At 44.6% G+C, this 26,752-nt stretch overlaps 1 protein-coding gene across 2 annotated transcripts in view; it reads right to left on the bottom strand.

The window, feature by feature from the left end:
- LLGL2 (LLGL scribble cell polarity complex component 2) overlaps window positions 1-26,752 on the bottom strand; it is a 159,958-nt gene that overhangs the window by 86,201 nt on the left and 47,005 nt on the right. For both annotated transcript variants that reach the window (XM_040331683.1, XM_040331684.1), the window contains exons 2-3: window positions 21,529-21,631; window positions 9,424-9,521 (exon numbers count right to left, since the gene is read on the bottom strand). In XM_040331683.1, coding sequence (XP_040187617.1) covers window positions 9,424-9,521; window positions 21,529-21,603 — 173 coding nt within the window. In that variant the 5' untranslated portion in view covers window positions 21,604-21,631. The remainder of the gene's footprint in view (window positions 1-9,423; window positions 9,522-21,528; window positions 21,632-26,752) is intronic.

Genomic DNA, 26,752 nt, shown 5'->3' with positions numbered 1-26,752 from the left:
GGGTTTTAAGTTGATGATTAGACGGAATTTTCCCGAGGGTTTTGGTACTACGAAGATGTGAGAGTACACCCCCTGACCCTGTTGGTCTACCGGAACTGGGACTATGACCCCCTGTTGTGCTAGGTCTGACACATTCCCTAGAAGGCTTGCCGCTTTGAGGGGATTTTGGGGTAAATGAGTGAGGAGGAAAATTGGTGGGGGAAGATGGCGGAATTCCAATCTGTAGCCTTCCTTCACTATCTGCAAAGTATGAGGACTCCGTGTTATGCTTTCCCAAGCTGGAAGAAATCGGGAGAGCCTTCCCCCGACTCTCGAGTCACTTGGAGTCTTTCCCAGCGGGTTTAGGATCAGGGAAAAGGATTCCCCCTTTTGGTTTATCCTTTCCTGTGATCCACCTCCTATTAAAGGCCGCTCTTCGGTCTGAAGGTCGGTTTTTATTCTGGGGGCCTCGAAAAAATCTCCTCCTATTTGTTTAGGTTTGGGAGGGAACCGTTTACCCTTTTCTGAGGCCCTAGTTAGAGCCTGGTCTAAACCTGTCCCAAAGAGGAGGGATCCCTCAAAGGGCAGGGCACAGAGACGGGATTTGGAGGCCAAATCTCCTTCCCATGTTTTGAGCCATAGTGCCCTTCTTGAGGCGTTAATAAGAGCGCCCGTTTTAGCAGAGGCTCGAGCGGACTCAATTGATGCGTCTGCTAGATAGGCGACAGCGCTACCTATGACTCTAAGGGAATCTCGGATATCCTTAAACTTTGGAGTCTGCGGGATATGTTCCAACATCCTGGATAGCCAGGTATCCGTATTCCTGGCAATGCAGGATGAGGCCAGGGCGGGCCCCAGGGCTGCCGCATTAGCCTCCCAGGCCCTGCGAAGGGAGGTCTCTGCCCGTCTGTCTAGTGAATCCTTTAAATTCCCAGCATCCTCAAAGGAAAGGTCAGACTGTCTAGACAGTTGAGCTAGGGAAGCGTCTAGTTTAGGGACTTTGAAAAATTTGTTTTCTAGTTCCTCCTTAAAGGGACAGCGCCTTTTCCAGGTTTTGTACCTTAGTAACTTCTTTTCAGGTTCAGCCCATTCTCTTAGAACCAAGTCCTGAAGAGATTGGTGAACTGGGATAACCTTTGGCTGGGGTTTAGCCAAACCCTGGTACATCTTATCCTGTGCTGACACTAGTTCGGCCAGCTGCTGAATCCCCTCAGAGGTATAGATAGCCGCCAGTAAACCACCCATGTCATCCGCTGAAAAAATGAATTTGCCTGATCTAGCATCTTCATCCTCCTCATCTGTCTGGCTATCAATGAGACCTTCTTCCTGAGCCTCTGAATCCTCAGAGTCTGACAGAAGAACGTCCCTAGCCCTCAACAATTTTGGAGCCGAGGTGGATAAGCTTTCCTGTGAGGAGGGTCCAGCTGCTAGGGGATCAGGTTCTTTGGTTTTTAAGACTTCCTTAAACTCTTTTAATGTGGAAAGCATCTCTGACTGAACCGTCAGGAATTCTTTCATTATTAGCGAAGTTTCCTTCCCTGTGAGCTTTTGAATGCACTTAGCACACAAAAGCTTGGAATAGTCTGTGGCTAGCTTAATGCTACAATTCCCACATCTTTTAGCTTTAGATGTATGTTTAGCAGAAACACTAGAAGCCTCCCCCTGGGCAATAACCTCTTCCCCTGAAAGTAAAAGACAGAGGCTTTAATACAAAAGGAGTAGGGGAAGGGAAGGGGGGTGTGTGGGGAATAAGGACCCAGTCCAAGTGCCCCAATGCAGTTTCTGGAGGTAGACTCACCCCTGGTGGATTCCTCTGCAGCAGCGGTTAGTGCCGGGCGGTCCTCACGCTCCATGGCACCGTCGAATCGGGCGCCACTCTCTCCCCTGCTGCGCTCCGTGCGTGTGAGCTAACGCCGATGGCGGCCGCCATTTTGGTGAAGACCGGAACTGGAAGTGCGTCATCACCATGCGCCGCCATCGATGCTGCGTCGAAATGCTGGCTCCACCGAGAAACGAGCCTGGGAGAACAGCAGCCGAGTCCACAGCGCGGAGATGCGTCTTTACCCGGCCCAGCAGGTAGGAGGACGCTCGGGAGAGAGGGATTCCAGCCACCTAGGTGTTCTGAGGTAGCCACTATCCCAGATACACCTAGCAGGGGGGGGTTTCCAAACAAAGTTTTCCTTCAGCTCCCCCCCCCCTCAATACGGGGAGACCCTCTGGACAGGCAATAGCCTCACTGAGCTCAAGGCCTCCCAGGACCCATGGCTCACCTTCCAAGAGGGGGACCACCAGCCCCAGGCCTTAGGTCTTTTTAGAAAACAAAAAAACGTTTCGCTGGGGGAAACACAATCATGAACTGAGGTGCACGGGGAGGGGCGGGGTTTTTAAACCTCTTTTTGATTGTGTTTCCTGTCAGGTGAAGCCAGTCTACTCTCAAGGTGCCGTCCTGGAAGACGACTCGAGAAATATACAGCTACATTTCTTCACTATTTTGGTCCAGTTTTCCCTTAATTAAAAAAAAAAAAAAAAAAAAACACTCCATACCATTTACCACCAAATAAAAAGCCCAAATCTGTCATAAAAATAAAACAAAAACAAACAATAATCCACCTGGATGCACAAATAAAAAAAAAAAAGAAAGAAAGGAGTTGCGATGATATGTACTGTACAGTTTTACCAACATGTCAAAGTTGCAAAATTGTGCTTAGGGCATCAACAACTTGTCGACCAGCCGCCGTTGTTTTGCGGCGGCAGGCCGGCTCCCCTGCGCGAGAGCACGTAGCTATACGTTGGCTCTCGCGCAGGCCACGTGCCCCCGACTCCCGTGCCCGATCACCGCTGGGCACACGCGGTCGCTCGTTGCAGAGCGGGGACTGGTCCTGTCAGGGAGAGAAATGCTGATCTTCTGTTCATACAATGTATGAACAGAAGATCGGTCATTTCCCCTAGTGAGGCCACCACCCTACAGTTAGAACACACCCAGGGACATACTTAACCCCTTCACTGCCAGTGGCATTTTTATAGTAATCCAATGCATTTTTATAGCACTGATCGCTATAAAAATGCCAATGGTCCCAAAAACGTGTCAAAAGTGTCCGCCATAATGACGCAGTACGCTATAACTTTTGCGCAAACCAATCAATAAGCGCTTATTGCGATTTTTTATGAAAAATATGTAGAAGAATACCTAAACTGAGGAAAAAAATAGTTTTTTTTCACAAAAAGTGCTCTGGTCTTTGGGCAGCAATATAGTCCGGGGGTTAAGTGGTTAACATTTGTTTCATGCTTAGGCACAAATTTTGTTGGGTGGTGCCAACAGGGTATACCTTTAATAAGAGTAACACATAACATGTTTCTTACCCATAAAGTTTCTAACCTTCAGCAATAGCAACAAACAGCTCAATGGTATGCTAGCCAGTTCTACTTTGAAAGGCCACGTTATAAAAACTGGTAAACAAAAGTGTAACATGGCCCATAGCCACCAAATAGAATTTGTTTGTAAAGATTAGAAAATAAAAGATGTTCTCAAAACTCCAGCCTGATACAACATGTATATCAGGCACACATAAATGCAGCACTGTATTCAATAATTTATCACTCCAAATTTTTTATGCAAGCAGTGCCAGAACCTGAATTTGGCAACGTGGCAGGTGACGTGGCAAGTGACATTCAGCATCTGGTGGCATGCGACGTGGCAAGTGAGACGCTCAGGGCTCCCTTGATAATCCTATCACGGTGCCAGAATAGAAACCAGACATATTTTTTTTAATCAAAAATAGAAAAGTTTTATTTTTTATACATAAATAAATTTGATTTACAAAACAATAGAAAAAGGTGAATTGTGGGAGCTGTACACAGAGATAAAGTTGTTCAAAGCAGTGGTCATTAACCGTTTGTACAGTGGATTGACATGATCTTTGATACGTTTCAGAAACGATCTTTGTTTTACCAACGTAAAAACATCCACATTGGCAATTTGCCAGATAAACAACACCTATAGATTGACATGTGATACGGAATTTAGGTTTGTGAATTTTGCCATTTGGTAGAACAGTAACGTTGTTGTTGCTAATAAATGGACAAACACCACAGTGACCACAGGCAAAGGTGCCCCTAGATATGGGCACGTGACCATCCTTTCGTGTATGGTGACTTTTTACAAGACGATCCCTTAAAGAGGGAGTTCGTTTAAATGTAATCTCTGGGTATGGTTTAACATACTTAGGCTAGGTTCACACCACGATTTTTACATCCGATAATCGGACCGTTTAATCGGATGGAATCGTATATGACAAAATCGTATGTAATCGTATGTCAAAATTTTCACAAAAAAAAAAAAATCGGATCCTGATTTTAAATAATGTCTGGGAAAAAGATGATTTTTGAAGTTATGGATATTCAGGGGAACCCCGCCGTCAATTTAACACAAAAATGACGTGCGGTTCCCCCTAAATATCCATAACCAGACCCGTTATCCGAGCACGTTGACCTGGCATGTGGCCTGGTGCGGCCCCCCCCCCCCCCCCTCTCCTGAACCGCACCAGGCCACATGCCCTCAACATGGGGAGGATGTCCCCATGTTGATGGGGACAAGGGTCTCATCCCCACAACCCTTGCCCGGTGGTTGTGGGGGTATGCGGGCGGGAGGTTTATCAGAATCTGGAAGACCCCTTTAACAAAGGGGACCCCCAGATCCTGACCCCCCCCCCCTGTGTGAAATGGTAATGGGGTACACTGTACCTCTACCATTTCACAAAGGAAGTGTAAAGTATTGTAAAAAAAACACACTGACACCTTAGAATAAAAGTCATTAAAAAAAAAAAAAAAAAAAAACACACACACTCGTTCCCGGCTTCCAGCGTTGTCCTGATCCTGCGAGGGCTGATCTCCCGCGATGAGACGATCCTGCGACGGCCGGGTGTTCTCCGATCCAGCGCTGAGAAGATCCATCCGGAGCGCAGCATCCCCGCCGGACACAGCCCAGCGGAATGACGCAATGGAGCTGTGACATTACTTACATAGAGCAGGCAGGGACACCCGTCACGTGACCCCGCCCCCTCTGACGTACCCTCTGGTACGTCACTGACGAACCCCAATGTCTTTCCTCTTCTTGGGCTTCCCCAGTGATAGCAGAGGGTACGTCAGAGGGGGCGGGGTCACGTGACGGGTGTCCCTGCCTCCTCTATATAAGAAATGTCACATCTGCAGCGCGTCATTCCGCTGGGCTGAGGTCGGGGATGCTGCGCTCCGGATGGATCTTCTCAGCGCTGGATCGGAGAACACCCGGCCGTCGCAGGATCTTCTCATCGCGGGAGATCAGCCCTCGCAGGATCAGGACAACGCTGGAAGCCGGGAACGAGTGTTTTTTTTTTTTTTTTAAATAAAGGACTTTACTCTAAGGTGTCAGTGTGTTTTTTTACAATACTTTACACTTCCTTCGTGAAATGGTAGAGGTACAGTGTACCCCATTACCATTTCACACAGGGGGGGGGGGTCAGGATCTGGGGGTCCCCTTTGTTAAAGGGGTCTTCCAGATTCTGATAAACCTCCCGCATAACCCCACAACCACCGGGCAAGGGTTGTGGGGATGAGACCCTTGTCCCCATCAACATGGGGACATCCTCCCCATGTTGAGGGCATGTGGCCTGGTGCGGTTCAGGAGAGGGGGGGGGGCCGCACTCTGTCCCCCCCCCTTTTTGCGGGCGGCCAGGTCAACATGCTCGGATAACGGGTCTGGTTATGGATATTTAGGGGGAACCGCACGTCATTTTTGTTTTAAATTGACGGCGGGGTTCCCCTGAATATCCATACCAGACCTAAAGGGTCTGGTTATTGAATTTGCGGGGACCTCCGTTCGGGTTCGCTCAACCCTAGTAATAAAAAAAAAAATAAAAAAAAAAAAAAAAAAAAAAATCGGGTACGATTTATCGCACAGTCATCCGATTTAGTACGATTTAGATTGACCACAATATAAAAAAAAAAAAAAAAATCGGACACGATTTTAATACGATTTCAAATCAGAACCAAAAATCGTGGTCAAACACGATTTTTGATGCGATTTTAAATCGTATCAAATCTGATGCGGATCAAATCGGATGCACTTGGGGACCTAAATTAATGAATGGAAGTGAATGGATAAGTTTTGCCATACAGATTTGTATGATTTTAAAGCTAAAATCGTGAGAACAAGTAGGATGACAAAATCGTGGTGTGTATGCACCCTTAGAGATTATGTGGTCTGCTCTGAGCAAAGGCCAGAACTTCTTGAAAATCTGTCTCATTTCTACATGTTGTTGCGAGAATTGCGTCACTATTCTGACAGAATTAGTGTCTCCATGTTGTTTTTTTGCGCTTGAATGAATAAGGGTAGAGCGATCCAGCTTAATGACCTTGTTAAATGATCGCTTAAGCAGGGATCGGCTGTAGCCACGAGAGAGTAATCTCCAATATAATTTGTTTGCTGCAGTATAAAAGTCTGTGTCCCTGGTGCAGTTTCTCTTAAGTCTGAGGAACTGGCTGTAGGGGATGCTGTCTAACAAAGGTTCGGGGTGCGCACTAGACGCATAAAGGATAGTGTTGCCTGCTAAAGGCTTGCTATATAAAGAGGATTGTAGACAACCAGCCCGGTCGACATGGATCCGTAGATCCAGGAAGCTCACAGTGGTCTGGCTGCACTCCATAGTAAACTTAAGATTGTAAGAATTGGTTGCAAGCAATTCTATTAAGTATGTGAGCTCGTCCCTGGTACCCAACCAGAAGATAAGAATATCGTCTATGTATCTGTACCATGTTATGACATTTGAAAGCAAATTAGATAAACGGGGATTCGAAAAAATCTCCTTCTCCCACCCCCCCAGATACAGGTTGGCGTAGCTGGGGGCACATTTGGTCCCCATAGCCACTCCCTGTATCTGGTGAAAGTGGGAGGAGCCAAACAAATAAATTTCTTGTGAGAATGAAGTTTAATAGCTTAAGAACAAAATCATTGTAAGAGTCAAAAGCCATACCACATGTTTGAAGCTCAGTTGATATGACTTCCAGGCCTCTGACATGGGGAATACAATTGTATAAACTCTCCACGTCAAGGGCTACCAGCCATGATCCTGGAGGGATAGATTTACCATCAATGGTTTGAAGCAAATGGATCGTGTCCTTTACATGAGAAGGAAGGGAAATTACATGGGGCAGTAAATATTTATCCACCAAGGCACTTGCGTTCTCAGTTAAACCTTTACATCCCGAGACGATAGGTCATCCTGGGGGATGTGCGAGTGAATTGTGTACTTTTGGGAGCACATAGAATGTAGGGATTTTAGACTCCCTAACATTCAAAAAGTTCCAAGTGTTCAAATCAATGCCTTTCTGGTAGGCTCCATGGGCCACTTTATGCACTTTTCTTTGGCACTATGGTTTCTGATGCCTCGCCACTTATCCCAGCCAAACTATTTTTTGAATTGAATTGTGTAATAATGACTTATAATTTTTTTTACTGTAATTTATTGATGAAAGTGCTAAAATTGCTTTGTTCTATTTTAGAGCCTTCTACTGAGATGATCTAGTCTTAAATCCCCTGACGAAGCCAGTGTCTGGCGAAACTAGTAGGGTATACTTGATCAACAACTTTATCTCTGTGTACAGCTCCCACAATTCACCTTTTTCTATTGTTTTGAAAATCAAACTTATTTATGTATAAAAAATAAAAATCTTTTCTATTTTTGATAAAAAATATGTCTGATTTCTATTCTGGCACAGCGATAATCCCCCACTCTCCCAATCCCTTTATCTTACTAAACTAGGGATGAGGTGCTGTATCTCATGAGGACTTTCGATCACTAGCCTTTCACCTGTATTAAGCAGTTTGCTTGAAATTCACCTGTAAAATAGCACCTGTTTTGAAAGAATGAAGCACAAGCTATGAATTGTCCTATAAAGCTAGACATGTTAAAGCATGATATTTATATACCACAATACCATCTGTCCAAGGGGCCATCAAAGGTTTGCTCTAGGTGAGAAAACAAAAGCCTGCAGTGCAAACTTCTAAAGCCAGCTTCCCTGTAGCCCCAAAAAATAAATGAAAAAAAAGCAAAAAAAAAAAAAAAGGTGGTCAGTGCTATACTGCTTTGCATAGCACACAACCATACTGGCAGGTTAAAGGACACTTTGAAAAAGAGAACTGCCAACCTTTCCTCTCAAAAATGCTATCTGCCTGGCTGTCATTCCAATCTTCTGAAGTCAATTATTTCTGGAGTTGCTACTCCAGAACAAGCATGCTTATCAATGGTCAGTGGATCCATGAATTAAAGCCAGGGACAGTCTGGCAACTAGCAACCAAGCAATTCTGTATTGCACATGGAAGAGGTGAGCATGTGATCACAATCTCAAGAACCTTAAATTGGCAGCAGCACTGAACCAGTCACATAGGAGGGAGCCTACAGAGTCAGGAATAAGGCGAGTAATACACCTAGACCAAACAAGCCTTTACCCCCTCCATTTCAAGATTGCCCCACTGCAAATGTACATTTTATCAGATTCCTGGAGTTCAGCTTTAGAAAATGATTGTTGAGAATCATTGTGCAACACATCGCAGAATCATTCAAAATTATGTTTGTATAAACTGCAGTCGAAGAATGTCAGGTCCCCCAGGCTCTCTTGCAAAGCTGTTCAAATCTCAGCACTAAATACAACTACACTGGCAAGAAAAACAGCTATTTTATATGCATTTCAGTTGTGCATTTAACCAATTATATGGAAGTTCTGTTTCACCCAGGTATTCGTGCCTAAAAATGTCAGAATTGATTAAAAACAAACAAAAAGAATTGGGTGATGAAGACTGTCAGCGTTCCAAGGATGTAACCATAAGGATGAATTTCTGGACAGCTGCACTCTTGAACAATCGTTTTTATTTAAAACAGGAACAGCACTACAAGTCACAGCAATCGAACCTCGGACAGCTGACACGTTTCACACTATATCTAGTGTTTAGTTAAGCTAGATAAAGTGTGAAACGCGTCAGTGGTCCGAGGTTCAATTTCTGCGACTTGTAGTGCTGTTCCTGTTCTAAATAAAAGGCAACAATTGTTGAAGAGTGCGGCTGTCCAGAAATTCATCCTGGTTATTCCTGCCTTGCTGAATGCATTGCCTGCACCTGGGATCTCTGTGGGGTGGATTTTTGCCAAGGTCTCCACCTGGAGCGGCCATCTCTCTCTCCTCAGCGTTCTAAGGATGTAAGCTCCACTGGGGCACAGAGCAGAATAAGCTGGAGATATATAAATATCGATTTCTCAAGCTCGATTGCCTTTAGTGTAATCTTCCAGTAGTACACTTATGAAAGAACAACATTGACTCCGCTGTATGCCGATTTATGCTTTTTTGATCTTGCTGTCAAATTTCAATATGCTCTAAAAATAGGAAATGCAGTAAAGGCACAGCTGAAAAAAAAGATACACCTTGATGGCTCCCGAGCGTGTTCCGATTGCCATGAGCCGTAGAGAGTCACTGAATCCCAAGGCACTAGGCTGGTGGGGAAATCCATGTTCCACAGTCTGTAGAAACAAAATAGACAAAAATTACTATATACATCACAAACACCATACGACAAAATGACCCGTCTACAAATTATCTACAGTAGGCACGGCAAACTCAAAGCAGAGGACTAAATCTTCAAGCTGCATTATGTCTACAGAGGGCCAGATATTCTCCATTTCAAAAAGGTTTTGGCACTTCAGTAAAACATTGCAACTTATTATGCTCAGTCCCACAGAAAAGGGTTATATTGTATATCAGAGTTATTAAGAGTTAGCTAAAGAGCACAGCAGACGCAGTCTAGCTTTTAATTCACTTTGAAAAGAACCATGGTGGGTTTGATTAAAAAATCAAGCCGATTTAAATCAATAGTAAAAAAGCATGATTTAAATCATAATCTTTAAAGAGCAACTGTCATCTGTCCCACAGCGGCTTCTCCTCTGACCTGCTGTTGACGCACTGACCGTCCCATTCACTTTAATGGGACGGCTGGTGATGCGGCGGTGAAACAACAAGGTGAGGGATCTTTTGAGGTTTTTAAAAATATCTGCGATTTTTATCCACCCTGAACAGAACAGAGCCGGCTTATAGGAGCAGAGTCTCCCTCCGATTTCAATCACTAGTGTGAATAAAGCAGTGTTTCTCAAAACATTTATCAGTCATGGCACCCCTCTTAAAATGATACACAATCTCAGGGCATATCAGTCTAAAATGAGCTTGTTACGCCAAATTCAGTGGCCAGTAATTTGCAATGTACAGTTGCCTTGCACCTGTACAATATTCAAAGTCAGTGAGTAGGGTGGGCAGTAGAGGTAGACCGATATGGGTTTTTCTCTGGCCGATGCCGATATTTAGAATTTGGGGCAGCCGATGGCCGATATATGATGCCGATTTTTGCGGCCGATATTTTAGGCCGATTTTTTATTTTTTGGCAGGTGGCGCTAATTGGCACTGGTAGGTTGCACTGGATGGAACCAATTGGCAATAGCAGATGGCACTGATTGGCAGGTGGCACTGAACGGTACTGGCAGGTGGCACTGGTTGGCACGTGGCACTAAGGTGACACTGGCAGGTGGCACTAATTGGCACTGGCAGGTGGCACTAATTGGCACTGGCAGGTGGCACTAATTGGCATATGGCACTGGCAGGTGGCACTAATTGGCAGGTGGCACTGGATGGCAATAGTTAGCACTGGCAGGTGGCACTGGATGGCAATAGTTGGCACTGGCAGGTGGCACTGGATGGTATTGGCAGGTGGCACTGGATGGTATTGGCAGGTGGCACTGGATGGTATTGGCAGGTGGCACTGGATGGCATTGGCAGGTGGCACTGGATGGCATTGGCAGGTGGCACTGGATGGCATTGGCAGGTGGCACTGGATGGCATTGGCAGGTGGCACTGGCAGGTTTCACAGCACAGAATGTAGCGGATAATGTGTGAAACTCTCTCTATACAGTTTCACATGGTGCTGCAGAGAGCAGAGCTCAGATTCATTGTGATGTTGAAGGTGGGCGGGACCCGGGTTGGGCGGGACTCAGCTGTCCACCAGCCAATGGGATGAGATCATTGGCTGGATAGCTGCTGAGTCCCGCCCACCCCGGGTCCCGCCCACCTTCATCACAATGAATCTGAGCTCCTCTCTCTCTGCAGCACCATGTGAACCTGTATGAAGAGAGAGTTTCACACATTATCCGCTACATTCTGTGCTGTGAAACAGAGCAGAGAGAGAGAGGAGCTCAGATTCATCGTGATGTTGAAGGTGGGCGGGACCCGGGGTGGGCGGGACTCAGCAGCTATCCAGCCAATGATCTCATCCCATTGGCTGGTGTTGGACAGCTGAGTCCCGCCCACCCCGACATCAGTCCGACAGCTCCATTCTCTATCACACACACGGCACTGCTCTGCAGACAGTGTGGAGAAGGGAGGGGGAACCCCATGTTCTCCTTCCTTCTCCACACTCTGCTGATGCAGATCTGCTAAATATCGGCCACATTTGGATAATAATCGGCCGATGCCGAGTTCTCCAAAATGACTGTATATCGGTCGACCTCTAGTGGGCAGTGTGTAGCGGTGGGGTTGTCAGTGAGCAGTATGTAGGGGCAAGGAGGGGAGGTTGTTAGTGAGCTGATGGATAGAATTTCTGCTGTGGAAGCTTCTCCACTGCAGATAAAGACTTGCAGGGCTGCCATCTCTGCTCGTCCTCCTGCCCTTTTATTCAGCAGCTGGATCAGCCAGAGTAGCCACATGTGCAAGGGGAGGGGGGTGGGGGGACGGAGGAGGTGGCCACACCCCTGATCCTGCACACCGCCTCTGGCTGACTAAGAATGCTGTTGAGTGCCCCCTGGCTTCCAGCCCCCAAGATACCTTGCATGAAGCACAGGAGAGGAGAAATCCCACCTGAACTTTGGGAAGAGGAGAGTCACAGGCAGCCTCCCTTCGGCCTCCCCTGCTGACACATACCTCCCTATTAGTGGCCATGAAAGCAGGCAAGGGGAAACCAAGGATGCTGTATGGACACTCGACATGCTCCTTAGCAACCGATGATCATCGGTTTTTAGGATGTGGACAAGCAGTCTTGCTTGTATTTGCAACCTGTGACTCTAAAATAAAGGCAGACTTTGACAAAATACTTTACTCACCTGCCTTACCCGTGTTGGTAAACTTTTTAGAATTCAGAATTAACCTCTGGACACTGTGGGGTTATTTACTAAAAAACTGGAGAGTGCAGCTCTGCAGAGACACCAATCAGCTTCCGGGTTATTTTTTTGCCAAAGCGTAACTGAACAAGCTGAAGTTAGAAACCGATTGGCTTCCATGCACAGCTGCACCAGATTTTGCACTCTTCAAAGTTTAGTAAATACAGTCAGGTCCATAAATATTGGACATCGACAATGCTAATCTTTTTGGCTCTGTATACCACCACAATGGATTTGAAATGAAACAAACAAGATGTTCGTTACATCCAAATCAGGTGAACGGTGTAGGAATTACAACAGTTTGTATATGTGCCGCACACTTTTTAAAAAAGGGACCAAAAGTAATGGGACAGATTAACAATCATAAATCAAAACTTTCACTTTTTAATACTTGGTTGAAAAAACCTTTGCAGTCAATTACAGCCTGAAGTGTGGAACACATAGACATCACCAGACGCTGGGTTTCATCCCTGGTGATGCTCTGCCAGGCCTCTACTGTAACCATCTTCAGTTCCTGCTTGTTCTTGGGGCATTTTCCCTTCAGCAAGTGAAATGCATGCTCAAATCAGGTTCAGGTCAGGTGATTGACTTGGCCATTGCATAACATGCCACTTCTTTCCCTTAAAAACTATTTGGTTGCTTTCGCAGTATGCTTCGTGTCATTGTCCATCTGCACTGTGAAGCGCCGTCCAATGAGTTCTGAAGCATTTGGCTGAATATGAGATAATATTGCCCTAAACACTTCAGAATTCATCCTGCTGCTTTTGTCAGTAGTCACATCATCAATAAATACAAGAGAACCAGTTCCATTGGCAGCCATACATGCCCACGCCATGACACTACCACCACCATGCTTCACTGACGAGGTGGTATGCCTTTCGGAGAAAAGAAATCACCGCTCCCGGTGGGTCTGCTATGCAATCACAGGCTGGCTCAGGATACCGAGGGTGCTGGCAGTGCACTAGGCAAGCATGAAAATGAAGGGAAAGATGGATAGCCGCACTCCAAAGACCGCTGAGGTTGTCTTTATTAAACGAACAGCAAATACATCACAGGGTTACAGCAATAGAAACAAGGGAACATCCGATGCGTTTCGCACTGGGTTAGTGCTTATTCATGGCTAAATGGTAGTGGTATGCCTTTCCTTCTCATCACTCTGGTACAAGTTGATCTTGGTCTCATCTGTCCATAGGATGTTGTTCCAGAACTATGAAGGCTTTTTTAGATGTAGTTTGGCAAACTCTAATCTGGCCTTCCTGTTTGAGGCTTACCAATGGTTTACATCTTGTAGTGCAGGACTCAAAAATTTCAAGTCCTGAGTTACTAGCCGGGGCTTAAGAGTTACTCGCCACCATTTTCCCCACCCAACCCCTCCCCTGCCTTGCTCCCAAGTCCGCCCCTAAACACTCCCTCGCAAATTATCTCATGAAATTACACTGTTAAATGTTTTATGCAGAATTAAGCTACAAAAATAAATATGAACAACAACAACTTTAACAAAGCATATTTCATTCATCTGATTGTGATAAATAGAATAAGGACAAAATATGATTGGCTACTAAAAAGGTACTGTACCCCAGTACAGTGAAAAAAAAAAAAAAAAACGCATCTGGAATGCATCCGGAAACGCATAAAAAATGAGCATGCAGAAATGCAATTGGAATGAATCTGGAGGTCGCTTTTGTGGTGTAATTGAGAACTTAAATCGAGCTGCCTCCTCCGAAATTAAAGCATCAGCATGAAAAATAACAAACGCACAATGTCGCACTGCAAAAACGCACTGGTTCACAATAGAATACATGCATTCCCATTTTGACATGCAAAAAGTAGCGCAAGCACAACTTTCTTAAATTGTGCCGCACCAAAAAGCATGCTACTACGCTTACCATACGGCCTTGGTGGCTGCAACTGATGCGTTTTGGGTGACATTACAAATGAATAGTTCTGCCCGCATCTCTCAAAGGCAGTGCATTAACGTGTGGTACAGGAAACCAGCATGAAATGCGATTTTGCTGCAACACATTCTAGTGTGAATTGGCCCAACACTAATTTGGCAAGCTGCCCAGTGTCACAAATAGAAAGGCAGAAGGAGAAGGGGAGTTTCACTGACAAAAAGACACTTTTACTGCACAGAAGTGAGTTGCCCTTTCTGCTCCAGCTATCATCAGACTGGATGTAAAGTTTGCCATTGACATGAGAGGTTGCAGAGGAAGAAATCCCTGACCTGGAACAAGCCTGCAAACACAGCTCTGAATGAGGACATGCCACATAACTGACCTCTGAGGACTCCACCACTCGCACAGGAAGCCACTTACATTTCCTGTCATGTCACTGATGAAGTTCCAATGAATGGTAGCTTTGGAGACACCTTATTGGTATCTGGTTGCCATGGGTAGGTAGAGCGGCTGTCAGTCTGAGTTGCGGTGCGTTCACCTCCCCGCCCAAGCCAAGCGGACCCGCCCCCGCACGGGTCAAGCCAAGCTGAGCCGGCTGCCTAAGCCGAGCGGACCCGCCCCTGCCCGAGTTAAGCCGAGCTGGATTGGCCCGCCTCCCCACCTGAGCCGAGCTGTGCAGAGCCACCTCCACACCAGACACTCGCCGCCTGGAGCCAAACCTCCCCGCCTGGACCAGCCCCAGCCAAGCCGAGCTAAACCAGCCCGCCTCCCCTGCCCGAGCCAAGCGGACCTGCCTTCTGAGCAAGACAAGCAACCTGTCATGCAGGTACACTCGCCCTAAACGTTTTTCCACTTATCAAATGCGAGCAGGCGAGTGGAAATTTTGAGGGCTGTTGTAGTGGACCCTCTGTATTCACTCTGGTGAAGTCTTCTCTTGATTTTTGGCTTTGAAACACATACACCTACCTCCTGGAGAGTGTTCTTGATCTGGCCAACTGTTGTGAGGGGTGTTTTCTTCACCAGGGAAAGCACTTATCGGTCATCCACCACAGCAGTTGTTTTCTGTGGTCTTCCGGGTCTTTTGGTGTTGCTGTGCTCACCGGTGCGTTCTTTTTAAGGATGCTCCAAACAGTCGATTTGGCCACACCTAATGTTTTTGCCATCTCTGTGATGGGTTAGTTTTGTTTTTTCAGCCCAATGATGGCTTGCTTCACTGATAGTGACAGCTCTTTGGATCTCATATTGAGAGTTGACAGCAACAGATTCCAAATGCAAATGGCACACTTGAAATGAACTCTGGACCTTTTATCTGCTCCTTGTAAATGGGATAATGAGGGAATAACACACACCAGGCCATGGAACAGCTTAGCAGCCAATTGTCCCATTACTTTTGGTCCCTTAAAAAGTGTGAGGCACATATACAAACTGTTGTAATTCCTACACCGTTCACCTGATTTGGATGTAAATACCCTCAAATTAAAGCTGAAAGTCTGCAGTTAAAGCACATCATGTGCTTGTATATAGAGACAAAAAGATTAGAATTGTGTTGATGTCCAAATATTTATGGACCCGACTGTAAATCCCTGTATTCCCAGAATGTTCTGCATACTCCAAATTGACTATTCCATGGCTGCATCAATAAAAGCTTACAAAAATAGGACCCAGACCTACACCCACTTGGCTGGATCATGACAGAAGTCAGTAAAAGGCAGCCTGTATATTTCTTTCAGCAGAGGCTGCGTCATTTGCTCAAATTACAGTAAACGCTTGGTTTGAGAGCGTTTTGCAAGAGGCATGGAGGAGCTCAGCTATGAGGAAAGATTAGAAGAACTAAATGTATTCACTCTTGAGAAGAGGAGAATAAGGGGGGATATGAACCACATGTACAAATATATAAGAGGTCCATACAGTGTACTTGGTGTTGAATTATTCACTTTACGGTCAACACTGAGGACAAGGGGGCACTCTTTATGTCTAGAGGAAAAGAGATTTCATCTCCAAATACGGAAAGGTTTTTTCACAGTAAGAGCTGTGAAAATGTGGAACAGACTCCCTCCAGAGGTGGTTCTGGCCAGCTCAGTAGATTGCTTTAAGAAGGGCCTGGATTCTTTCCTAAATGTACAGAATATAACTGAGTACTAAGATTTGTAGGTAAAGTTGATCCAGGGTAAATCCGATTGCCTCTCGGGGGATCAGGAAGGAATTTTTTCCCCTGCTGTAGCAAATTGGATCATGCTCTGCTGGGGTTTTTTGCCTTCCTCTGGATCAACTGTGGGTATGGAGTTGGGTGTATGGGATTGTACTGTGTTTTTTATTTTGTTTTTTTATTTTTTGTGGTTGAACTGGATGGACTTGTGTCTTTTTTCAACCTGACTAACTATAACTATGTAACAAGCAAAATGTTTTAATAAAATTTTGCTTCGATATACAAGCGATGTCTTGATATAAGAGTAGCGTCATGTCACAATGGAGTATATAAAAAAAAAAAAGAGGGGGAGCCTCTATGTGTAGCAATATGGTTACATTTAATGAAGGTACAACATTTAGCAATGCTTTGGTATACAAGTGCTTTGGATTACAAGCATGTTTCTGGAACAAATTATGCTCGCAAACCAAGGTTTTACTGTACAATATTTAGTTGTATGAGGAAGGAGAGGACTTCGCCAATTGATTTTATGGTAGTCATCACCCATTGCCACAACACTAGAGTGAAGTGAATCATTGTTTTTGCAGGGCCCAAGGGAACAAAATGATATGTCAATAAGCCAATATTACTTAAGATTTATATTTTGTTGAACTCAACAGGCATGTTTCAATTTTCAACCAAAGTTATTTTTATGGGTATGCTGCAAAGTATGAAGACAAGAATGAACAACCAACTACAAAAAGGCAGGATGGGAAGGATATCTCAACCCAGAAGAAAATCACACAATAAAAGTTGAACAAGGACCGAGATGACCGACAAGGGGGTTTGAAACATTCAGTGCTCAAACCTATGAACATTTGTGCAAACTGAACTAAAATTTTAACCTATGTTCTTTAATAGACAAACTCCTGTATAAACAGCAGTGTCAGGGAGAAAAGATACCATGTTTTAGCCACTAGAGGGCGATGAGGATACAGGAGTTTGCCCATTTGAAAACATGCAGTAAAATTTAGTTTGTGTAAAGAATGTTTCATAAATGTAACCCAAAGGGTTCACCCGATCTGATGACGGATGGAAAAATAGGGTTTTCCTCCGTTTGCAGAATCAGAGGAATGCGGACCCGGTTGAGATCTCATAGGGACCAATGCATGCCCTTTTTCATCCGTACACGGATGGATGAAAAAGTGGACATACGGTCCCGCATGTGTGAACGGGGCCAAAGAGAATGTCGCATCTAAATGGGTTGCACATGCAAAGATTCAACAGTTTTAAACGCCTCAGCCCCCACCAAAGTCACACAAATAGGTCCAGGCCACGTCCTGCACAGGCACAACCTTCGGTCTATTTCCAAAGACATGCTGGTAGGTGAATTGGCTTCTGTCTAAAAATTGTACCTAGTATAAATAAGGCTTAAGCCATACCCCCAGCATCCCCAGCCATAAAGAGGAATATGAACCAAGCCTTGAGTCACAACTATGCAGTTCACACCACCTACAGTGAAAATGCCCTACTGTGAGAAGACACATGAAATGGCAGCCCCACGAATAGAAAAAACGCAGCACGTTTGCAGGTGTAGGAACCAAAAGGGAAATCATATGGGCAAAAAAAAAACCTGTGATTTCTCTGCGGGCCACGTTTTGAAAAAGGTGCATGCACCTTTTTTTGTGAGAAACACAGGCATGGCAGCTCATTTTAATGATTGGGCTTCTGTGCCTGATCAAATGCACACAGGCATAGGTGTGAACAGAGCCTTAGGGATTAATGGGGCGAGTGTGCATAGTAGGTACAGGACACAGCCTTGATTTTTGCAAAGGCTGGACATTAAAAACAAATGCACTTTTGAGACAGTCTCCAGCAAAGCAAGCAAAAATTACTTTTCCCATTCCCGTGACCACGTCTAGAGTAGACGAAACGTTGGGAGGCGACGTGCTGACGTCACCGCGATTTGAGGACCCGTTCTGACACGCCGGCCAGCTTTCTCTTTCTCTGCTGTTATTTGCATTTTAAACTGTAAGTGTTACTACCCTTTTTTATTAAACATCTTTACGATATTACACCATGTGAGTTCTCTTTCCTCCTCTCACATATCGGACCTGCTGTTCCTCCCGTTCCATCATTGGTTGAGACGCTCCATCGCTACCTACTGTATACATCCCCTATGCTCTGACTGATCCTGTTGGATCATAGGCTCTGGTAAGGGTCAGTGTGTGTACCGGTGGTGGTTGTTTTCATGTTCACACTGTCGTTTGCCAGTCACTGGGGGATGCACCTATGTGTTTTACCTTACACGGATTTACACTATATGAGTTTCTTTTTTCTCTGGTTGCTACATTGATGGATTGGTGACCCCTGGAGGGACCGTTTATACAGACAAGTTCTACTTCAACATACCCAGTGATTTCAGCTTGACTAGGTCCGTTAGGACCTCTCTTTGTGGTAAGGGTCAGCAAGTTGCATTTCCATGTTGGAGCCAGCCTTCTTTCTTTTGTTTCACATTGGGGTGTGATGCTCCGAATTTGATTTTCACTTGGACTATTCAAATTTACTTTCACTGAGGTGTATCACCCAATATTGATTGACATTGTTCTTTCACATAGCCTTCTGTCCTCTGAAGGCCTTCAATTTATGTTTTTTATAGCGCTACTCCATTTTTTTGTGCAAGCAAAAATTACTACAAAAAAGTGTCAATGCATACAGAAAATACATTAGTATAAATAAAAAAGGATATTAAAATGGCACTCAAGTGTAAAAGCCTCTCGTAATACTTCTACAAGACCCATTCCCCCATGGAGGTACAATCATGGTTTTGCAAAAAAAAAAAAAAAAAACACACCATCACTACATCTGGACGGTGTCTGCTTCCTTGAGGCCGTCAGTCATATTCTAGCATTGTGCTTTGTATTCCTCTCACAACATAATCATGATCATATTCCATACACAAGGAAGACCCTGTAATCATGTGTATGTCAGTGCAACCACCATTCTTGGTGCCCAAAAGCTGTAAAATTCAATTACATGAGAAGCCATCTGCAGAGAGCATTGTGTTCCAGACAATGACTAGGCTGACCTGAATATCACAGACTCCCAGTAGTATATAGTCATATGCGCTACCCCTCACCGCCTTGTAAAAGCCTGCTACTGCACTATGCTGAGCAACGCTATCCCAAATAATAACCCGTTCTCTGAACCCATTCATGTACTCCTAATACCATTTCAGGGATTGTGCCAAACAAGTTTGCTGTGATCCTGCACACATTTTCATCTTCCTTCAGGAACAAGAAAAGCTGGTTTGTATGCCAGCCTAAACTTGCCCATCACAAGCAAACAAATTGAGTCACTGCCAGGAAGGGCATGACACAGAGCTTGGCCACCAACTCCCATGACATTCACTGATGTGTTGTTAACCCTTTCATTACTGACAGTTTAGTGAAAGGCTCCAACCATTAAAAAAAGGGCAACTAAGGTTTTTAGGAATGCCATTGACACTTGTAAATACAACAGCCAGGGGTAGCAGTCATCAGGTTTTGTGTTCCATCTCTGCAGTCAGGGATGAGAAGGGAGCTCAGGAATTTGTATACAGACAAGGGCTGACTATACTTCTGGCTCAATGGAATGCAAGGCAAGAAAACCATGAGGGTTCAGAACTCCACTGCCTCACTAAATAGACATAGCTATGACCGATTCAGCTATGACCGATTCGGCTCCTGGAGCACCATACTGAAATGTAAAACGGTACAACTTACTTCTATGAGCTGATGGGATCAAACAGCAACACAGTGAAAAAGCACTTACAAAAAGGTTTCTTGTTATCAGCAATACAAAATACAAGATACCTGCACTGCCCCCCCCTAATCTACATGCAGTTCGCCAGACGCATGTATTCCAATGTTTTTTTTGTTTTTTTTTTAAGCACATGGATAGAGACTGAGGCTCAAATATTCGTTATGGTATTCCCCGATTCTCCTCCTGGCCAATCAGGACCTATTGGGGGGGGGGGGGGGGGGGGGGGGATTGTTTGTCTGTGACCCAGTTAAGGCTCAGTTTACGGAGGGGGCAGCAGCAATAAAAACTGGCAAGGGTTCCAACCTCTCTGCAAAAACTAAGAAAAAAAAAAAAGCAATGGCATAATGTGCTAGTATGCATCACATACAAGCACATTACTGTATGTGAAACTTACCTTAGAACAAAGCCTTCCAGTGCCGCGCTGTTGCTGCTGAAGGCACAGAAATCATTCCCCGGTCTTCTTTCCAGGGTTGCAGACTCCAGCTGTGTGCGTGGCCGGAGCCGCGATGATGTCACTCCCACGCATGTGCGCAGGAGCCACTGTTTATGGCACAGAACTCTATAGGAACGGGACAGGTGTCCGTTCCTTCAGAGCACATGCGCTGGTGACATCACCGGCTGCATGTACAGTAAATATCTCCTAAACAGTGCAAGTGATACCGTATTTATCGGCGTACAACACGCACCCTAACTTCATTGCCATGGACGATTTTACAGCCACTTTTCTGAGCGTTTTTTGCAGCTTAAAAACAGCTCTTCATGTTAGTCTATGGCCTCATGCCCACCATGACGTTTTTGAGCTGTAGATGGCTGAGCCGTTTTTAAGCTGCAAAAAAAAAAAAAAAAAAAAAACAGGACCAATGCGTTCTGAAGCTCCAGCGTTAGAGCTGTAAAAACGCCAGACGTTAAAAAACGCTCAAAAAACGCAACCGCAGCGTTTTTGAGCTCCAGCTCAAAAAAAAGGGTCAGGCGTTAAGCTGTATAATAGGCTAAAAAAAAGTGGCTGTAAAAACATCTATGGAAATGAAGCCTTAGAGGGAAGTTTCAGGGAAAAATTTTTTTTTATAAAAAATAAAATTACCACAGCCCCATGGGTATAACACGCAGTCACAGTTTACCTTCTATTTTTAGGGTAAAAAAAAGTGATATACGCCAATAGATACAGTACCTATAGGCAAGCCTTATGGTAAAAATTATGCATTAGAGTTTACTCACACTCTTGGTGTACAATATACAAGAGTGCTGGCTAACATTTTACAGTAGCCAGGAAAACCGTTAAATATTGGTAGATTAAAAGTTATTAAAAAGACTAAGAAAATTAAAAAATAATTCAATGGTATGATCTATTAAATGAGGCATCATAATCCTTTCACTCTGCACAGTGAGACCCGTGTACAGCTGGGCACTGAAAACCAAATGGTAGACCGGAGTGCTCAAGATCAGTCAAATGACTCCCATTAACCTCCTGGGGGGGGGGGGGGCACTTGCTCTTCTGCATTTACATCACCTTGTTGAATTGAAACAAGTCCCGTTTGAGTCTCTCCCTCACAGAGTCCTGACCAGAACGTAGGAAGCGTTTCATCTCTGCAGCTCCTGAGCTCAGTGCGGCCCTTAAAAATGAACAAAAAATAACAATTAGAAATTCTGACAAACTACAACGACCACCACTTCACAAAAAAAACAAAAAAAAAAAACCCCACACCCCCCTAAGGCTTAATGTACACGGGACGTTTTAAAACCTCTCCTGAACTATTTAACGTGACATATAGTAACCAACGTTTAAAAACGTCAGTTTCCCCCCCCCCCCCCCCCATTTAGTTTTTTTCCCCCCCTTAAAATAGTCAAAAACGTATCTCCATGAAAAATACCTGTAAACAAAAAACCTGTCTAAAAACGCGAGTTACCGCGTTTACAAGCTGTTACAGGCATTTGGAGTTTTAAAATGACGCTGAACATCCATCCTGAACGCATTTTTTCTTTCCAAAAAATGCTTCTAAACTCAACTGCCTAGAAACAACTATAAACGACCCCGTGTACATGTACTGATAAGATACCCTAGAGGAGAGTTCAGGGGCAGCGAAAAAACACACACACACACACACACACACACACACACACACACACACACACACCTAATTGCTTCTAAAACATCCGTTTACCAGCCTCAGTGTACATTTTTACTACAATACCCCAACAATTTAAAACCTAAAAATCATGTATACGATGCCTTCAAGTTTCACCGGAGTGAAAGCTCATGTATTGGAAAAATGACTACACTACTCAGGAGGATACACACACAAAAAACAAAAAAACACTGGTTAGTATTTCAGGAATTAAAAAGCTGATGCAAAACAGGACAAGGCCAAACAGAAATTCAATGTACAGGCATACCCCGCTTTAAGTACACTCACTTTACATACACTCGCGAGTAAGGACATACCCGTGAGTGTATGTAAAGTGCCTAACAAAGACTGTACAGACATTTTTCTGCCGCAGTAGAAGGAGCTGAAGCTCAGAGAGCATAGCCCGCCCTGTTCCAGTGTGCCCCTGACACCCCCACTACAGCCCCTGAGACCTTAACTACAGCTCCTAACACCCCCACTACACCCCCTGACCCCCCACTACACCTTATAAGTGAAAAAAGGTATTGTTTCACTTTAAGTACATTTTCGTTTTACATACATGCTCTGGTCCCATTGTGTACTTAAAAGTGGGGTATGCCTGTATACTGCATCGTCAATACCCTGAACTAGATTTAAATGGATAACTTCTAAACGCTGATCAATAGTCATTCTACATTTTACATCAAAAACCCACACACATAGGAAAGTAATGCCACCCCAGGGGATCAGCGCTATCAGAGGCCAAGCATACAACATATAGCGTTGGTCATTTGTACATGTTAATCATTAACTTGCAGACAGCTGAGTACACTGAACCTTCACCCCATCAACAGGAACCAAGAGATATTAACCACCTACCTCCTTCTACACAACCATAGCTAAAACTAATAGCAAAAAATTCCATATCATTTGATTTATGAAGCATCGGATTTCCAGCAGACACACCCACAAGCAATTTTTCTTTAGCATCATCTTATCTAGAAATAAGCATGCACCACCAGTAGCTATTAGAGGGCTGCATGACGTACGCAGCATTACACAACACCACATAATCAATATAAACTAATGTTCCATTGTGACTACAGACATTGCAAACAAGTATTGATGTTATTGGCCTATATATTCTTTTTTTTTTATTTGATAAACTTTAGAGAAACTGGTATCGTCATTAGCAGTCTGACAGGATGGTAAATCGGCCTGAGAAAAGTATAGTATACCATAATATTATAATCCAATAGTGCAGCGCTCAAAATAAATGAAAATGGAAAATATTAGTCCAAATAAAACAATGTGTATAAAGTCCACAAATTATATGTTCATCAATGAAGTTGAAGATATAGAACCTCCACTGAAGTTTCAGTGTGTAGATACGGAAAAAACGCACCACACCACCGTGCAAACAATCCGCTTACCAGAACAAAAAGGTTATGGGCATGTAATCAGATAACGTGCAGGTCAATGGCAATGGCACTTCCAGAGTGTACAGGTGAAAACGGTTATCCCCAGGCAGCATCAATGATGAAACATCTCGAATGTCATGAAGGTCCAAAAGCATACATTGCGTTCATCAGCAGATATGTGGTCATAAAATGCAGAGAGGATACTACAATAGTGAAGCCTGTTTGATAAAACCAATAAGCAATCTGAAGATATCCCTTTAGGGTCCTTTCACACTAGCGGACCATTCGTCCGCTCATTACAAGTCCGTTAACGGACTTGTAATGAGTCCCTATGGGAACGCGTCCGTTAGCGGATGTGTGCGGGGACCGCCCTATCTGCCGACAGCCAGAAACGGTCCGCTCCGTGTGAAAGACCCTTAGGATGAAAAACATGTAAGGCTGACCCACACAAGCACGCTATGAGCCGCGGATTTTTAGATTCTTTGATGCCTTTACCTGTCTAAGTACCACACAATAAATTGTATATTGGTTTTATCAAACAGGCTTCACTATTGTAGTTTCCTCTCTGCATTTTATGACCATATATCTGCTGATGAACGCAATGTATGCTTTTGGACCTTCATGACATTCGAGATGTTTCATCATTCATGCTGCCTGCGGATAACCGGGAGAGGGGGGGGGGGGGCAATGTTCCGAAACTGAAGTGGTTAGGTCGTTTATGCAAGGACTGCCAAATGCATGCAGACAGTGTTGAACTTTTCTAACGAAAGCCCATCATGCTTCACAGAGTCAACCAGGCATTCGGTATTGCATGTTTTGAAGAGTGACTTCAATTTAAAAACATGATAGAAGATTGCATTCTCTCAAAAACAGCATTGTCACTGCTAATCTAACAATGTTCTGAATCGCAGTGGATGGCAATTGGAACGCTCATTCTCCAAGCTGAGCAGAGTTTTATTCTATATCTCCCCTTGTCACTAGTGAAGCAGACATATTTTGGCTGAGCACGTCCTAAAAATAGGACTCCTCTGGTACAGAGACCTACAACCCCCTCCCTCCCCTCCGTTTCCACTTTTATTCAGCAAACTCATTCCTGCGGCTCTCTCTGCCATTGAAGAATAAATACCTCTTGATTTACAGTGGCAGTGCACACATTGTGTTTGGGTTTCCTCTTGTTTCTGCAACAGAATTCTGTTACTTTGTGCACACAAGACTTCACTTTCATGTTAACAAGTCTCTGCCGTTATAAACAATGTCTGGAGCTCACAGGGCAAAACAAAAATCGTGTTTCTTCCAGTATTCATGAGCATTCAGGCCCCATTCACACCTGAGTGTTTTGGAGCTTGAAGCTCCAAAGTGATGGGATGGGGCTTTTGTAGCTCAATTCAGGCAGATTTTGGCATTTTTCTGCTGTTTACATTGGTGACCTTTTGGCCTGTACAAAAATTGCAGTAAAAACGCGACTTTCCACCTGAAAATGACACGCTCGGGTGTGAATGAAGCCTCAGTTAGACCCCTTTCACACTGGGGCAGTGCTAGCGTTAGAGGTAAAGGGCCGCTAGTTTTAGCTTTACAGTTGTTAAAGTGGCGCATTTTGGCCGCTAGCGGGGTGCTTTTAAGGGTCAATAGCGCCTGTACTGTGGTGCTGCTGAAGCACTTTGCAGGCGCTTTGGCAGCGCTGTCCATTAATTTCAATGTGCACAGCCCCAAAGATGCGGCTTGCAGGACTTTTTTTCCTCCATCCTGCAAGCGCACCACCCCCAGTTTGAAAGCACTGGGGCGGCTTGAGAGGTGCTTTTCAGGCTAAAACGTGCCCCAATGTGAAAGGGGTCTAACAGTAATAAGAGTTAGTCCATCCAAAAATATAAATTTTGCTTACAGATAGTGTCTGGACTTGACTTCTAATATCTGTGGGGGGGGGGGGGTCATGAGGTTGGCATTTTCAGCAGCAGTATACACACTGTGTGTGCGCGCAACTCTCACAAGTCCACTGTCAGCTGTCAGATGCAAGCCGTCTGATCACTTCCACATACCCGGCAGCATTTGGTCGTTATAAGGTTTTAGGTAATCTTCAGGTCTAAAGAGTTTTTTGTATGTATTAAAAGGTGTAGTAACCGGTTAATCATTTAAAATGCCTGAAAATAAAATAACTTGCATCTCTAAAATATAGCACTGTGCATCCACCTATAGCATGTATGTAGGTATAGTTCTCTTCCCACAGCACATGCTAAACAGCATTGAGGGGTCATTTTGGCACACCGATTTCAGCAGAGAAATTCTGGAGTTACACGGTCTACAAACTATGGGATATATACTGGAATTTTTTTTATACTAGTAATGGCGGTGATCAGCAACGCGGTACTGCAATATTGCAGCGGACAGCCGGACACTTTGCCTGAACAAGTGACACCAATACAGAGATCAGTGCTAAAAATATGGTCACTGTATAAATGACAGACTGGGAAGGGGGTTAAACATCTAGGGCGATCAAAGGGTTAACTGTGTGCCTAACCAGTGTGTGTGTGTACTGTGAGGTGCTTTCACTAAGATGTGATGGATTTTATTCCCCACTTTGTAGGGAAAGAAAATCCATTAAATCCACACTGACAAGACAGAGCTCTGCCTTGTTTACATAGGCGGAGCTCCATCCAGGCTCTCTCCCTTGATGATCGGCAGGTGCTGGCGGTCTAACCACAGCAGAAGCAGCGCACGCTCCCCCTATGTGGAAATGCAGAATCTCGTATACAGCGGGGGGGCAAAGTATTTAATCTCCTGCCGATTTTGTACATTTGCCCACTGACAAAGAAACGGTCTATAATTTTAAAGGAAGGTTTATTTTAATAGTGAGAAACAAAAAAATATCCAGAAAAACGCATTTCAAAAAAGTTATAAAATCGATTTGCATTTTAAAATGAGTGAAATAAGTATTTGATGCCCTATCTAAAATCAGCAAGATTTCTGGCTCCCAGGTGTCTTCTATACAGGTAACCAGATGAGATCAGGAGCGCTCTCTTAACCACTAGCCGACCAGCCGCCGCAGTTATACGGCGACAGGTCGGCTCGGCTGCGCGAGATCACGTAGCTATACGTCATCTCATGATTCAGCCAATAGGGGCGCGCGCCCCCAGCGCGTTGCCCGGCGGGCGCGATCACCGCCGGGCACCCGCGATCAGCGAGAACCGGGAGCTGTGTGTAAACACACAGCTCC

The sequence above is a fragment of the Rana temporaria genome, chromosome 12 (assembly GCF_905171775.1).
Source record: "Rana temporaria chromosome 12, aRanTem1.1, whole genome shotgun sequence".
NCBI lineage: Eukaryota > Metazoa > Chordata > Amphibia > Anura > Ranidae > Rana > Rana temporaria.
Note: the sequence above shows the minus strand (reverse complement) of the source record. Positions and strands in the feature narration are given on the sequence as shown.